Below are 16161 nucleotides of genomic sequence, written 5' to 3'. Positions count from 1 at the left end.
CTCTAGCTTTGTATGCCATATCTTTTGACTAGTGATAAGAACATCCAAATGTGCTTTTGTTTGTGCTATCTTAGTGTATCAAACAAAACCTTTCTCAAACACTTGTTTACAAGAAAAAGAAAAGAAGGGCTCACTAGACTCTGCCTACAACACCTCAGGCTCTTTGAATAGTGTCATCACTGCCCATCATTTCACCATTTAAAGTAATCTGCTTGGGTTTCTGGCACAAGAACCAAAACACCATCAATGATAAGCTCCTTTTTCAGTGAGTAATCATCCTCAACTGAGATATCATATATAATTTATTCTCAAGAATCCATCCATTGGATCCCTTGTTCCTGACATGTCTACAAGCTTTTTACAGCCTCAAAGTAAGTTTTCTTTGGGGGTGTAATTAGTGAAGCCAAATGAGATCATTGTGATCGCATCATAAAGTCATAGTTATGCTATACAAGAGAGATTGGTGGATCAACATCATAAAGTCTTCGTCTGTACACAGCCATTAATCTAATACATTGTGCTGAGAGACTGCTGTTTCTTTATGCACGAACAGGCGACGTAAGAGACAAAGTCTATGCTAAGATTCTCCCGCAAGAGGCTAAAGTCCTACCCCGAGTCTTGGAATTCTCGCTGCTCTTTTTGGTGCTCACCACGTTACTTCCTCGTCATCGCGATGTCCAAAGCTACACGATCCATTTGTAGCAATAGAAAATGTTTCCTTGAAATCTCAATCCGTCAGCGAGCACATCATCACGTCGTCGCTGCCGCAGAGGCGAGGTGGGAACTTGCGGCCTACCTCACCTTGCAAAGAGTCAAAATCTACCCCACCTTGAGGCCATTACTGCTGTCCTCCCCTTGCGCAGATCTATCTCTGAGAACCCTGTTGTGGTCTCAGAAAGAGACACAGAGAGATCCCCTGCGGGGAAGACGGCCGTGACGCCGAACAGAGCAAGATGCGGTTCACCAAACCCAGGATCTCTCCTTTTCCTTTCCTCTACGGCCTCCGCCGTAGCAGTGCGTAGCTCCTTTTGGCTTCGGTTCTACGAGTAGGAGCAGCAGCTCACGAGATTGGAAGCGGGTGGAAGAAGTCATATGCCGTGTAATTATCTTTCCCGAGGAGAGAACGCCAGAAAGAAGAGAGAGAGAGAGGGGAGGAGATCGTACGAAGAGTTAGTCCGGTAGCTAGGCTGCCTAAAGCTAGGACATTGTTGTAAGCATTGAGCTCGATTTTATTACTTGCTGTCTCTGATTTCTGTCATTTTATGAAGCTTTTGCCTGCTAAGAAGAGGGGAAAGATCCGATTTTTTCCGGTCTTTGAGGTGTGTTTCATACTGCCCTTGCACTGCGTCATGTTTTCTAGCGGAACAGAGTGTTGTTTTTGTAGCTGGGCGTCGTCAATGATGAAGGCTACTGTGAGAAAGGATGACAGAGGTAAGAGAGAGAGAAAGAACGAGAAAAGAATACCTTAACAAGCTTGAGGAGGAGGAGGAGGAGGAGGAGGGGGGTTCATCTTCTCTCTCTGTGTGTCCTGTCTTTTCTGCTGATGATTTATCCGAGTAAGTGGAGAATATTGGGGGACACGAGAAGCTCACAGTGTGACGCGGCTTTTACTGTTCTAAGTGGAACAGTCACGCATTTTTGCCTGCCATCTTTCTTCAATTATTTTGATTCTTGCGCTGAGCTGATGACTCCCTTCCTTCTCCCGCTTCTATATCCTCTTTAAATACCTCTGTTATCCTCTCACACTTTTTAGCTGTTCACCACCTCGATGCTTCTCATCTTTTGATTCACTGCTTCCCCTCCCGTCCCTGTAGGAGACCCCCGGCAATGGGCCGGGCAACGAGGTGGCTGAGGAGCCTCCTGGGAAGGAAGAAGGACGCCAAGGTTCAAAAGGAGGATGCCGGTTCCGATGGCTACCCAACGAGAGACAAGAAGAGGTGGAGCTTCGCGGAGCCACGGCAGCCTTCTGACGGGAGCGTGGCTCGTAGTCCGGCGTCGGCACTGGAGACGGCGTGGTTGAGGTCCTTCTACGACGACGGCGAGGTGGATGGCAAGCGTGCCATGGCCGTGGCGGTAGCCACCGCGGCCGCAGCCAATGCGGCGGTGACGGCAGCTCAGGTCGCGATGGTGCGGCTGAAGAGTCTAGGGAGAGGAAGAACGGCCACACATGGCAGGCACGAGTGGCGGGCGGCTGTTAAGATTCAGACGGTCTTCAGGTGCTACTTGGTGAGGCTGAATCCATCATACTTCGTGAAAAGATCCCATTTTTACGTGTCCCTCCCGTTCAACTTCTATGGCATCTCTCGGTTTTCTGGCTTTGCATTAACAAGTTACTATGGATCTTCTTGGCCATTTAACAGGCGAAGAAAGCTCTTCGAGCTCTCAAAGCTCTGGTCAAGCTGCAGGCTCTTGTCAGAGGTCAACTTGTGAGGAAGCAAGCAGCCGCAACCCTCCGCGGATTGCAAGCTCTGATGCGAGCCCAGTCGGTCGTCAGGCCGGGAGAACCTCGTGTTCTGCCCCAGCAAGGCCGAAGATTCAACGCAGAGTTCTGCCGTCGGAGATCCTTCGTATGATTCGACTCCTCGGAAGCCTTATCGTTTCATCTTCCATCAACAACCACCCGCACTGATTCAAGATTCTCTTCTTCTTCTTCTTCTTCTTCGTCTTCTTCTTGTGCAGGAAAGGCTTAATGCCAGGGACGCCAGTTGCAAGCATAAGGGATCAAAACAGAGCGATGGATTCGACAGGAGTCCGAAGACCAAATCCAGGTCATTCCGGAGAACATCCCCTTCCAACTTCAACGCGCTTGAAGAACCAGCGGTGCCGATCTCCTCTCCGCTTCTATACCAGGTTCCGCGACGCCTCTCCATCCCCACCTGCCGGAGCTCCGAAGACTACCATGTCTGCCGAAACCCCGACAAGTCGCCCTACTCCATGACAACACAAAGTACTCCTCGCTTCACCCCGGGAACTCCGAGCCCCTCCGACCTCCCAAACTATATGGCAAGCACGACGTCGTTCGTGGCGAAGGCGAGGGCGCAGAGCGCACCGAAGCAGAGGCCGGAGAAGACCAGCCCGAGGAAGAAGGCGTCGGCAATTGAGGTGGCGGCCGGTGCTGGTGGAAGGTGGGCTGTGGGGAGGCTGGAGAGGTCTCCTAAGGTGGTGGCGAGGGATTACTTCTCGGGTAGTCTGTGGTGAAGAGGCAGAGTAGCTGCTTAGAGTTATGAGTGATGTGCAGTTATCCTACTCTGGTTTGAATGAATGCGTTGCACTCTTCAACCTTTTACTCTTTGGCGAACTTATTATAATGCATTCCGCGTTTCAAGTGATTAGTTCTTAAGACTTTAAAGTCTGACAGTCCGCACTCGATTGGGAGTCCATAAGCAGAGCTCATTAATCATGAAAATGAGGATGTTAGATATCCTATATAACATAATATTTAATATGAACAGAGGGAGAGATTTAAATTTCTCCAACTAGAAATGCACTTATATGATGTCCACATTAATTAATTCGATGCATGGATAATCTCGAATATTAGAAATGTCAACGTAGGATTATTCTCATTATTTTGTTCCATTACGTGTTCTCACGTCTTTCCAATATGAAACTCTACCATCATGCGAGTGCCAATAATATTATTGCCTTACTCCATTGATCGACTACTATTAATCATAGTTTACGGAATGCCATAAATGAGACACTAGTTCTTCTTATTCTGCTTCTCGCCTGTTACTTTAATCCAATTTAGTTGGTGATGTGGTTTGACTTCCAGAGAACCAGTAAGGCAGACCAGTTGACTTTTCTCCAGTGATCACTTCTTGCCGCAGGCGTTGACTTGGTTTAGTCTACATGCAAAGCTTGTGGTTGGCAGTGATAATGAACAGTCTAGATTGGACGTTTGGGGTGACCCCTAATTGCACCATCATGCAGCTCTGGGTAACGTTGAAGGATTCATGAAGAGAGAGTTTATAGGGAAGCCATGGGAGTCGAGAAGCACGTTTTAGCAGTTCGTTGACATGCGTGCATCCTATAAGGATGAAGAGAAGAAGATGGCGGCGCCGAAGGCCGTGGGATGTGTTAGCTCCATCATAATGTTGTCATGGCGCTTTCTTCTTCTGGGTTTCTGGTTACCACACTACTACTGTTCATGGCCAAGGCAACGGTAAGCCCTTATCTGTCTTTATGCCATCGTTCACGGCTAACTCTCGTGTTGCAGGCTTCATCGGCATCGACTGCGACATGGCCGATGGGAACGACTGCGACGACAGTCAAACACAGATGACTACGATCTCCATCTTGAAGTCAATCCATGGAGATCTATCAGCATCTCGACTGCGTCCTCGTACTATTTGGCCGAGGCCACTTCAGTGTCTTCGGCTGACTTCCATCTTGAGGACCACTCTGTCTCCTGCTGTGAATTCCTCTGTTTTCTTCTCTTTTTTTGATCGGCGCAACATGGGATCTTCTGAAACGCTTAGGTGAGGATTTGGAGCTTACGTTGCAGTGTTTCTTTCGATTCCTCTACATCCATAAGATGTGGTGTTTGTGCCATGGCGAACATTGTGTTTCCTTGTAGCTTAACATCATGTACGATGATGAAGTGAAGGAACGCAGTAGTTTCTCATCGATCATCGTCTCAAATGAGTAGATGACATGATGCCCCCACAACAACTATTGCAGTCTTCATAAACGTCGATGCTACGAGAAACTGCTGAGTGGAAAACTCGCGGTATTAGTGACTCTATATGGAAAAGAGAGGTGTGAATGCGAAGCCACCGACAACGCGGTATCGAGTGGTTCGACCACTGGGACCAGTCAAAGAACGATGGGTCTCCTTAGTCAACGTCAATCGGCACAGGTCAAAGTCAACCTGACATCGTACGCAGTCCGAGATGGTGTAGCCTCAGCAGTGATCGCGACCTTAGTCTTCAACCTCAGTGACACAGTTGAAAGAGCCATGCCACCTACCCACCGAATTCACGGGCAGTTGAAAGACCTTAGTCTTCAACCTCAGTCCCCACGATCATGTCCTGTGGTGGGTGATGTTCTTGACCTGTGTGCGATCCATATCTTGGTTTTAATTTCTTTCAAGTTTCCATCATTCGTATAAATTCTTTGAAGAAACATTAATCTTAATCGAACATTTTATGCTGATATATATACATTTTATCCATCCAAAGTTTAGTGTATTATTGCAAATATTTAAATTTTGTTTATATATATATATATATATATATATATATATATATATATATATATATATATATCGGCCACTAAAAACAGGTTTGCTTCCTTGTCGTGTAAGGCGACCCCAATCTGTCCAAATCTATAATGGTGGAGAGGGTGCCAAGGTTAGGACACACAAGTCCAAGATTCGCAGCAACAAAGATGAGAAGCAGCACTAGCAGATAGAAAAGGAGGACGATCCATGTACGATCTCTATTTGACCCGTAAGGAGCAGGGATCTGAGTCGGGTTGATGTTATATCGACTCTCGACCAGCCTCTTTCGTTGGGGAAGAGAGGGGGAAATGGCCGCAGGAATGAGATGTTTCAGCTCTCCCAAGATATGGAGATTAGCTCTGCTGCTACACTTGGCTTTAGCTGTTGCCGGTGTCGAAGGACAGTCCACAGGAAGCTTGGGTGAGTTATTCTTGATGGGAATGGGATCAAAGTTCTCCTCCAAGGGGAAGATTGTAAGTTAGATTAGGGGTTGGTAGTGAATGGCATGTGATCTTCTTCTTCTTCCGTTGAGTCGATTTAGCTGTTGCAGGTTTCATCTACATCGACTGCGGGATCCCGGAGAACACTTCCTATGTCGACGCAGTCACGGGCATAACCTACGTCTCCGACGACCAATTCGTCGACGCCGGCATAAACTACAAGGTGTGGTCGGCGTACGTGCCGAGCACTCTCGCTCGACGGTACGAGACTGTGCGAAGCTTCCCGGTGGGAGCTCGCAACTGCTACACCTTCGAGTCGACGACGCCGGGGCTCAAGTATCTTGTCCGAGCAACCTTCTTGTACGGGAACTACGACCTCAAGGACAAGCCGGTGCAGTTCGACCTCTACCTCGGCGTCAACCTGTGGAAGACGATCAATATCACCAACCCAACGGCTTACTTCTTCACCGAGGTCGTGGCCGAGGCCGCGGCGGGTCCGATGTCGGTGTGTCTGGTGAACACGGGCCTCGGAACTCCGTTCATATCTGGGTTGGACTTGAGGCCGATGGGGACCTTTCTGTACCCGATGGTCGGCGCCTCTCGTAGTCTGGTCCTCTTGAAACGGCTCAACATGGCGAGTAGCGCCGACATCAGGTGAGCACGATGGGTGCAGGTTTGGTAGATTTGGTAGCAGCCGACGACGTTTTTCGATTTCCGTCACTTGCAGGTTTCCTTTGGATCGTTACGATCGCTACTGGTTCCCCTTCAACGAACCTGAGTGGAAGAACATGAGCACCACGTCCACCGTCCAGAATCCTGCAGATGATCATTTCCAGGTGCCTTCCGCCATCATGCAGACTGCAGTCTACCCTGCCGACTCCACCAAGCTCGAAATCAGTCTCACAACAGAGCCGGGAGACGTCGATGAACTCTATGCCGTCATGTACTTCTCCGAGCTGCAGACACCGCCATTGCAGAATGCTACGACGCGGCGGTTCTTTGTCTACCTCAACGGAGCCCCGTTGAATGATGCCCAACCTCTCGCTCCGGAGTATCTCCGTTCTCACACTCTGTACAACACCGATCCTGCAGCTGGAAATGGTCAGTACAACATCTCTCTCGTTGAAGCGAGCGATTCCAAGCTGCCACCCATCCTCAATGCCCTGGAAGTCTTATCGGCAATGCGAAACACCAACATGGCATCAGATAGCAGAGATGGTAACGACGGTCTTCCTTCTCCCTGTTGATCTCTGTTCGTTGTCATAGTTTCCGTGACACAATGGCAATCTCAGTTGGTGCCATGATGGCGATCAAGGAGTTGTATCAGGTGAAGAGGAACTGGGCGGGCGATCCATGTGCTCCTAAAGCTTATACATGGGATGGATTGAACTGTACTTTCAGTTCATCTGGTATTCCAAGGATCACTGCAGTGTAAGTTTCTACAGCACAACTAAGAACTAATTGCATGCAGAGACGCTACAACTACTGGAAGTATCATTGGGTTGCATCTTATGAATCTTTGCAGCAATCTATCATACAGTGGATTGACCGGTGAAATGATCACTTCTTTTGCCAACCTCAGTGCACTTCGTATCTTGTAAGTGCCACAGATTTCAAGCTAATGAAATCTTACTGGTTTTACTGCTAGTTTGAAGCAGATAGAATAGACACCACCTAACAGAGTCTTTAAGCATGAATTCATCATCTTCACAGATAAACTAATAACACAATTTTACAGGGATTTATCTCACAACAATTTGACAGGATCAATACCTGATGCTCTAGCATTTCTGCCATCCCTCAAGCTCTTGTAAGTATTTTCTATGTTTCATTTGCAAAACAACTAGTAGGACTGAGACACAACATCATTTGGCTACTTGCAGAGATTTGACAAACAACCAACTTGAAGGATCAGTTCCTTCTGCTCTTCTTGCCAAATCGCAAAATGGGTCGATTGCTTTAAGGTTTATTCTGATCTTGACAACTGAGAGTCATATCAGTTATACATGTACTTCAGTTTTGACTGTCAACAGATGCAGGATACAGAAGAAAATGCAGTTGAATGGAAAATTGCTTCCTGGTTTTCCACTTTAAGCATGTTAACAAAGTCCATAAAAGAAGGATTAATGTAAAGTTTCAACTAGATTTTGGGAAAGTCTCAAACTATGTGGTTTAAATCCCTAAGAAAGAATATCCATAATTTGAGGCAAAGCTGGAATGTTTATCAAACTATTTCCTGTATGAAATTGTTTCCTCTCCTTTCTTTTTTGACATCGAGGAAGTGCATGAGATCCATCACCTCTTTTTCTAAGAGATTTAAATCCTTGTGATGCTAGAATCGAAGGCAACCCAAATATTTGTATCGATACCACTTCATGCAAGGCAAAGCCGAAGTCAAGCCGGAAGAGAAAGATTGCAGTGCTTACGATCATTATTTCTTGCATAGTTCCTGTCATCATACCCCTCTTGGTGGTAGTCATCCTGTGCATAGTGAGAAAGCAGCAAGGTTAGTCTTATTGGAACACAAACATAGTTCATGTAAGATTCACTGCTCAATTTCGGCTCAGATTTATTAATCAAGCACTAAATATTTGTGAATTCCATGTGATGATACCATGACATACATTGAAGCATCAAAAAGAGGTACCACTGAGAAGCTGCAGAATGAAGGCACATTACAACTAGAGAATCGAAAATTCACATACATTCAGCTGCAGAAGATCACTAACAACTTTGAGAGAACCCTTGGAAAAGGAGGATTTGGAACGGTTTATTATGGCCGTTTGGAAGATGGGACTGAAGTTGCTGTGAAGATGCTATCTCAAACATCATCACAAGGGACGAAAGAGTTCCTCGCTGAGGTAATGTTCACATCGACTCAAAGTTCTTTTCTACTTGAACGCTTTTATAGGTTATATCCTTGATTTTTCAGAAATCAGAGAACATCATAATTAGAATTGATATTCCTCTACCTTCGGAGGTCAGTTCAGTTATCTTCTTTATGGTCGGTGTTCTATGATTTGATTGATTGCAGGTTCAGCACTTGACAAGGGTGCATCACAAGAATCTAGTTTCTATGGTTGGCTATTGCAAGGATGGAGGAGATCATCTAGCTCTTGTCTACGAGTATATGTCTCAGGGAACCCTGAAAGATCATCTTAGAGGTTTCTATTCATGTACTTTGCTGCTATCTAATATTTTTCTAGAACTAGCTGCTACTGTTTCTCTTTAGAAAGAAGAAATTTTATTCTTATCTACCCATATTGATCAGTATGAATAAAATTGCACTCTCTTATGTGACCCTTGCAAAACATAAATTTTGCCAGGCTTTCTTCTGTATTCTCAAATGAAGTATTTCCTACCGCAGATACCGATCTTGCTGTAGTAATTTTTATAGTGACTCCTGAACAAGAAATACTTCATGTATGCATGTTTCCTATGATTGTTTGGTCCAAGCTACTGACAGGTTATTACCATGAATTCCAACAGGTACTTGCAGTGCTATGCTTTTGAGTTGGAGACAGCGTCTCCAGATTGCTCTTGAAGCCGCACTAGGTTTGGCAATAATACCTAATGATCCATTCTCGAGTTACTGAGTCACTCCTTAAGGCTGCTTTCGTTTGCCTTCATCACACACTCATGAATTTTAATGTGATGCAGGGCTTGAGTATCTGCACACAGGGTGCAAGCCTCCACTGATTCATAGAGATGTAAAGAGTGCAAACATCCTCTTGAATGAGAGGCTAGAAGCCAAGATATCAGATTTTGGGCTGTCCAAGGCTTTCCTAAGTGATGACCACACTCATATTTCCACAAAGGTTGTTGGCACCCTGGGATACCTTGATCCAGAGTATGTCATAACTTATGCTCCATTACTCTTCTTCTTATGCTTAACCAAAGATAAAAAATGGAGCACAAACAATAAGAACTAACTACCCAACCATTCATATGAAGTTATAGAATGTCTTGTGCCATCTCCCTACTTTAATGAGTTTCTTCTAGTAAGGGAAGATTGTGGCTTCAGCTCATCTGCTTCATTAGTGAGGAAGTGAAAGAAACAAGCATAGGGAGAAAGGGAGGATGGAAGAAGAGAAATTTTGCAGATACTAAATAAAAGAGAGGAAGTATGATACAGCAGACATACAAAGAAGTGAGACAACAGCACAAGAAAAATGAATTCCATAAAACAGAAACAGCCTTAAAGATGATTACACTATCAAACAAATGGAATTTATTGCCCTCTACTGCTAGGGTGTGCAAGTAAATAATGACACTTCTATGATTATCTTAAGTGGGATACTACCAGCTTTGCAGCTATCACTACTTTTGTTGTATGATGTGATAAACTAAATGAGGCTCGAGGCACTAAAGCTCCACTTTATCTCTATGTATCTCTAGATAAGATATTTTTCACAGTGATTCAGGGAAGTGGTGACTTTGAGAACAATACAGATGATGAAGTGGTAGGCTGGAAAATCTTCACTGAAGTAGTGCAGCCAAGAGCATCAAGTGTTTTGGAAAGTTTTGCACTGCTAAGAACTAGACAAACCTAAGCACCTATCTGGTCTTTCACTTGTGATCATCAAACTATACCCTCTCTTGTTTCCTTCAACAGGTTTATTTTGTTATAGAGATAATATGGAACATGCTTCTATGCCACTTTAGGTACTACATAAAGAACCAACTCAGCCAGAAGAGTGATGTGTACAGCTTCGGGGTGGTTCTCTTGGAACTCATCACAGGTCAACCTCCTGTGCTAAGCGATCCAGAGAGCAGTCACCTGGTTGAATGGGTTCGCCGGAAGCTTGCGAAAGGCAACATTGAGGAGGTCGTGGATGCGAGACTGCAGCAGGAGTACTGCCTCAACTCTTCTTGGAAGGTCGCCAACATCGCACTGGAGTGCGTCGCACATTCCTCCGTCAGGAGGCCGACGATGACAGAGGTGGTCCTGCAGCTAAAGGAGAGTTTGGCACTGTGCAATGCTGGTGAGGAGAACCAGTACCAGAACATGTGCAGCAACATCTTGTACACGGAATCCAGTGAGATTAGTAAGGTTGGTACACTCCGACTACAAGAAACAGACAGCGATGGGCCTTCAGCAAGATGACATTGATGATACCATGTCTGTTGTCTTTGTTCATCTTGGTCTTTATCAGAGTTTGCTTCTTCTATAGCAGGAAGGCCTTCCAAATGATCGGCACTGGTGAAATCTTAGGCCGGTTTGGAATTGTGTGAACCTTGAGAGAATGACTGGATTTCTGGTACAGCATAAATAATCACAGAATTTACCCGGTCAACCAGAATAATATGCAAGTTTGCCTTCAATAAAGGGTTTCCTCATGGTGTATTAGTTCCTACACATTTTAATATAACATATCTATCCCCTCAATCCTCCACATATATCCCTCCCCTTAATATTCATCCAAAAATTTCCCTTAGTAATGCCCCTTAATAATTGAAAGGCTATAAATAAAGTACTAACAAATAAATATTAAAAATGTGAAAATATCAAAAGGCATAGAATTAAGGCTACCAGATAAAGTTGGATTGTAATTACTAAGCAAAGTCAGATAAACAAGTCTTCATGTGTATCAGCCATATAGACTTACATTCAGAAAGACATACCAAAAGAAAAACAGCTCACTGCCACGATTCTTCAGGAGGCACTCCAATTCCTGAACTTGCATATTCCACGACGATTTTGCTGAAATGATTCACGTATGGATTGCACCATAAAAGACACAGCAGAAAAGTGAGCTACTTCTTTGTCTTGCTCCTGTCAGGTCAAATGATATTTGTTAGTTCATGGCATAAACAGAACATGAAGATAATGACATAAACACAAGTCTTCCGTACCACTTCTGCGAGCCTGTCATCCAAGCCCCCAGAGTTTGATTCATTGGGCATAAATATCTTTTGGTAAGCTCTCCTCAGACCTCGAATCTTGCAAAAATTGAAGAGAAAACCACAAGTGAATTAACACTCAATCAAGTTCGTACAAATAAAGTCACAACTGCAGAGTAGACAGTGCAGTTTAGCACTTCAATTAAATCTCACCATGGATATTGCTTATCATGGTGTTGCTTAAAGTTTGTCTTCATTGAAAATATAGAGCTAGAAAAAATACAAATCAGAATTAGCTAATAACAATTGGTATTAACAGGCAAGGTTCTTCTCTTGGCACAACATACAACGACGTCTATAACTGCAAGAAATTGCTGTGATTTCTAACTATTTGGAGTCAGCCTAATGGTTCCTAGCTGACAGTTACGAATGTCATTTGAGTCAGCTGACATCATAGCTGATAGTTAGCAAACTTCTTGACAGATTAGCCATCTCATTTGACAACTATCTCATATCTGGAATGACATTTGAGAAGCAAAAAATTACCAAATGTTTTACAAGGATGGCATTTATGCATCAAAACCTGAGCTCTCACTTAAATAAGTCCTGCTCAAAGTTGGGACTTGCAGGTGACCTTGGTTTTCTGATGGACCCTTGGGTTCATACAAGGCCAACGTATGCTAAATGCAACATATGGATTCGAGTAAAGCAGACAAGGAAAATAGGAATATGAAACTGCTTTTTAGTTCTTTTACATCTTTTACTATAGAAGTAATATCTCAAGATGAAATATTGCTTCACAAGATAAAATAAGGAATCTAACTCAGAAAGGTCATATTTTTACATAATACTACCTCGGTATTTGAGAATCCATGCCGCCGAAGGCCCTCTAAGTTTAAACCACGAAGCTCTGCTCTATCGCCGGAAACCAACATGAATTTTGGTACATCCTGTGTAACCTGCGTAAGTGAAATTGAAAGAAGATGAAACAATTAATGCAAATGTGAACATCACAGTAGCAGTGTGTATAATTTAAAAGCACAAGGAAACTGGCATTCAAACAAATAATTGAAGGAATAATGCATATGCAACAGCAATATAAGTTTCATCCCTTTGGTCATGTATATTGACCTGTCACCTGTACTCAAAGGCCTTCCAGCATTCGACACACGTTTCATACCTTGGAGGGAACTAATCCCTTTTTTTAGCCAAAAGTACTGATTATTAAAGCATGGTCCAATTTTATCCCATTTTCATGGTCCAATATACCAAACATACAAATATATACAATAATATTTCAGACAATATAAGTATTATATGCTAAAAGACTGGTTTACTTTCCTATTTCATTATATATCTAACTTTAAAGAAGGAAAGCAAGATGATGATAATGAAAAACAACAACAAAATTAATTAAAAAGGGTTATTATATATATATTTCTATTCATATCATACAAAAAATATTAATTTAGTAGATAAATACTATATATGCCATGCCAAAAAGATCAAGAACTTATTTACCTACAGTTAAAAAAAATGGTTTCTATAATGTGGCCTAGATGATTCTTTGATCACCATGCACAGGAAATGTTTGGCAATGAAAGACAAATAAAACTTTATCTTTAGGGAGTTTCCAAGAAGTTTGGGATTAATCCAAAATCATGTCATCTCCTGTCACCACATTGGCTTCTGTATTTCCTTGAGAGTTTATGAGCTACTCGAAATTTTCCCCTTTTCATTTCCCTATATACTTTTCTTCTATCTTGTGCAGTAACAGATGAAAAACATTACAACAATGCGTGCAGATGGCAAGTGTATTGTTGCAGTGAACAATAAACTTTCACAATCATAGTATAGTTTTCTTTCTGCATTCCTCGATCTCAGAACTTTCCATCCTTGCTCCTACTCGCTTCTTTTTCTCTTTTGAAGCTACAAAACTGCCTAGAGTTGGCTGATGGCAAAGATTTGCAAGGTGACTCGCAATGCCAACAGAAAATTAGGAACAATCTAAATGACATCTTGGATAACAATATTGGAATGATATGAGCAAGTTAGGAGTTATAGACATACTATGGCTAAAAGACTTCTTATAAATTGAGTTAAACAACATTAGTTATCCATAGCATCAATAAATTTGTAGATCAATATGCTGTTAATCATCACTGGCTAATTGTTCCACATACGTGGTTATTTAATAACACAAATCATAAATTAGAAAAAGAAACATATACGATTCATGAATTGATAATTCTTGATTAAAATAAAAAACAAATTATTCAAATTGTTCGAAGAGCGAAATAAGACAATATTATGCCATTAGACAATAAAATAACTTACCACAGACCCCCCACCAATGAAAGAGTGTGATCCAATGTGACAAAATTGGTGAACAGTAATAGCCCCTGCAGTATGAGCATAATCCTGCAGTGGAAATGCTTCTGACATCAACAAGATACTCTTCAACCAACTTCTTAAATAACAATAGAAAAATGACTCACTTCTACCACAACATGGCCTGCAAGGAGAGTGTTATTAGCAAATATGTTCTTGTTACCAACTTTGCAGTCATGAGCAATATGACATGCTCCCATGATTAAGTTGTTATCACCAATAACCTAAGAATTAAGTACTGATCAGTAATAATTTTTAACGAAAGAGGAGAAAAGGAAGAAATTGATATACCGTTCTGTCACTAGATTTAGATGAACGATGAATGGAACAATACTCTCTGATGTCATTCTGATCACCAACATGCAGGAAACATTCATCCCCTTGCTAAATGAAATAGGGAACACATTAGATGCCTGGTTTAAAATATAAATTCGTGGTTTCTGAAAGCATCCCAGAAAAATTGCTAAACTGCAGATTTAACCCTGAAAAATTATAATAGAACAATATATATGCTCTTTTCAGGGGTGTGAAGATCTGAAGCTTAATGTCCACATATATACCTAAAAAGCATCATAGACTAACCAAAATTATCTTAACCTGCAACTTAAGAAGAAGAAGGTAGGCACTGTACAAAGCAAAATAGCATTTGCATGCTCCATAGAATGCATGATAATCCTACAACTAACCTTATATTTCAAGTCTTGGCACTTTGCACCAACTACCGCATGATGTCCGATAACATTATGACTTCCAATGATTGTTCGACCTGCTAGATCTGCTCCAACAATAGCACCACTGCCTGCGGATTTGTTTACCATTACATCAACAATGATTTTGTTGCTGATGAACACAAAATCTTGAGAACAAAACTATCATCCAGTGTTTCCAAGTGGCTATGCTTAAAAAGTTCAGACAGTTGTTCTGTAGTGCTAGGGTAATGACTATACACAAATCCATATGATTGCCCCTGATCCAACCAAAAGTTAATCTTTTCTTTAATACACCACGAAAACTGAAGAACAAATAAAAAACTTTGCATGACACTGCAATCCAACATATAACAAACAGTTGGAGCAGCCACTTCTAAGCCCTTTTTTACAGCTATTGTTTCTGATGTATGTTATACTTTACCAATACTGATACTCTGGAGACTATTGCTATGCTTCAAAGTAATTTTTCATGCTACGTGTTGGAATTAGACCATTCCAAAACTGAATCCTTCACACTGAGATTTAGTCGTGCATAGCTTTCACATGAACTATCCATCTTGATTTCCACAGTCGCTAGTTACTTGGATCAGCAGAATTTGCAATTTAAGTTTCAGTTGCTTCATTAAGGATTCCAGTATGGTTGCCGCTATTTGCTATCTCAGTGCCTAATCTACTGGAAATCAATCAAACAACAACCTGGAACTCACGTTTGAATGATGCAAGAATCCCCTATCTCGGTCTCCCCCATGATATGACTCCCTGCTTGCAATCGGCAAGCATTACCAATCTTGACGGCGGAGTCAACGGTACAGAAAGGACCAATCGACACACCCTGTGGACATCAAGAAACTAATAGCTTCATAATACACACATTGTTCGTAATGATTCCAAAGCAAGCCATGCCAAGCATGTATACAGACTTCAGGTAGCAGCAGAACAGCAAGTGAAAGGAAGGTCGACGAGAGGAGACCTGTCCAATGACCGCATCCGGATGAATGACAGCGGTCGGGTGAATGAAACCGGACTCCTGCGTTCTCCGATCCATCGACGACTCTGGACCAAGAACAAGAGAAGCACGAGCTTAACCACATACACAAAGAGAGGAAGGAAAGAGAGAGCGAGTACGGTCTTCTTTGTCTGCGGAGAGGATAGAGTTGAAGACCTCGGTGGAGTCGGCGGGCCGAGAGCTGTTGCCGGGGGGAGAGAGGCCGGCGGAGGCCGGCGGAGTCGAAAAGGGCGCGGAGAGATCTGAAGCCAAGCATGGCTCGCGGAGTCAACATAGGAAGACCGAGATCCAACGAGGGCTTGTTTCCCGACAATAAATCGACCATTATGGATCCACAAGCCATATTAGATTTCATGAAGAATATTAATTATCATTTCTGGGACTCCTCCATCACAATTATTATTACATTTATAATATGATTGTTTTCTTTTATGAATCTAATAATAATGAGATTATTGTGGGATATATTTCGGTCATCACAGAACAATCTCCTTCGCACGATCTTACTGTCACGGCTCAGATTTGGGCCACGTTGGTCTTCCCCTT

At 42.8% G+C, this 16161-nt stretch overlaps 3 protein-coding genes across 9 annotated transcripts; 2 read left to right on the top strand and 1 right to left on the bottom strand.

The window, feature by feature from the left end:
• Nucleotides 1–757: 757 nt before the first annotated feature.
• On the top strand, nt 758–3325 carry LOC135586370 (protein IQ-DOMAIN 25-like). Of its 2 annotated transcripts, XM_065163886.1 has the most exons (4): nt 758–1210; nt 1815–2226; nt 2361–2567; nt 2680–3325. In XM_065163886.1, exons 2-4 carry the CDS (start codon nt 1828–1830, stop codon nt 3196–3198), a joined length of 1125 nt encoding a protein of 374 aa, XP_065019958.1. In that variant the 5' UTR covers nt 758–1210; nt 1815–1827; the 3' UTR covers nt 3199–3325. The 2 variants fall into 2 exon arrangements, with proteins under 2 accessions (XP_065019958.1, XP_065019959.1); XM_065163887.1 differs by lacking the exon at nt 758–1210 and having other exon boundaries at nt 1693–2226.
• A 2012-nt stretch (nt 3326–5337) lies between these two features.
• Nucleotides 5338–10993, top strand: LOC103996101 (putative leucine-rich repeat receptor-like serine/threonine-protein kinase At2g19230). The gene is made up of 13 exons (XM_009416923.3): nt 5338–5644; nt 5775–6318; nt 6392–6882; nt 6957–7095; nt 7190–7261; nt 7403–7474; nt 7548–7628; nt 8001–8170; nt 8296–8525; nt 8699–8828; nt 9154–9219; nt 9325–9514; nt 10330–10993. The coding sequence occupies exons 1-13, from the start codon at nt 5482–5484 to the stop codon at nt 10769–10771; spliced, it is 2790 nt and encodes a 929-aa protein (XP_009415198.2). The 5' UTR covers nt 5338–5481; the 3' UTR covers nt 10772–10993.
• Nucleotides 7539–15953, bottom strand: LOC135644082 (probable acyl-[acyl-carrier-protein]--UDP-N-acetylglucosamine O-acyltransferase, mitochondrial). Of its 6 annotated transcripts, XR_010498425.1 has the most exons (12): nt 15772–15953; nt 15580–15662; nt 15317–15441; nt 14586–14694; nt 14191–14283; nt 14007–14123; nt 13846–13929; nt 12363–12467; nt 11521–11607; nt 11290–11440; nt 10445–10922; nt 7539–8145 (listed from the first exon to the last, which is right to left on the bottom strand). XR_010498425.1 is itself a non-coding variant. In XM_065161510.1 (11 exons), exons 1-10 carry the CDS (start codon nt 15938–15940, stop codon nt 11321–11323), a joined length of 1092 nt encoding a protein of 363 aa, XP_065017582.1. In that variant the 5' UTR covers nt 15941–15953; the 3' UTR covers nt 7539–8145; nt 11274–11320. The 6 variants fall into 6 exon arrangements, 4 of the variants coding, with proteins under 4 accessions (XP_065017582.1, XP_065017581.1, XP_065017580.1 ...); XM_065161510.1 differs by lacking the exon at nt 10445–10922 and having other exon boundaries at nt 11274–11440; XM_065161509.1 differs by having other exon boundaries at nt 7539–10922.
• Nucleotides 15954–16161: the final 208 nt, after the last annotated feature.

The sequence above is a fragment of the Musa acuminata genome, chromosome BXJ3-8 (genome assembly GCF_036884655.1).
Source record: "Musa acuminata AAA Group cultivar baxijiao chromosome BXJ3-8, Cavendish_Baxijiao_AAA, whole genome shotgun sequence".
NCBI lineage: Eukaryota > Viridiplantae > Streptophyta > Magnoliopsida > Zingiberales > Musaceae > Musa > Musa acuminata.
This window is presented reverse-complemented; position numbering and strand designations above follow the sequence as displayed.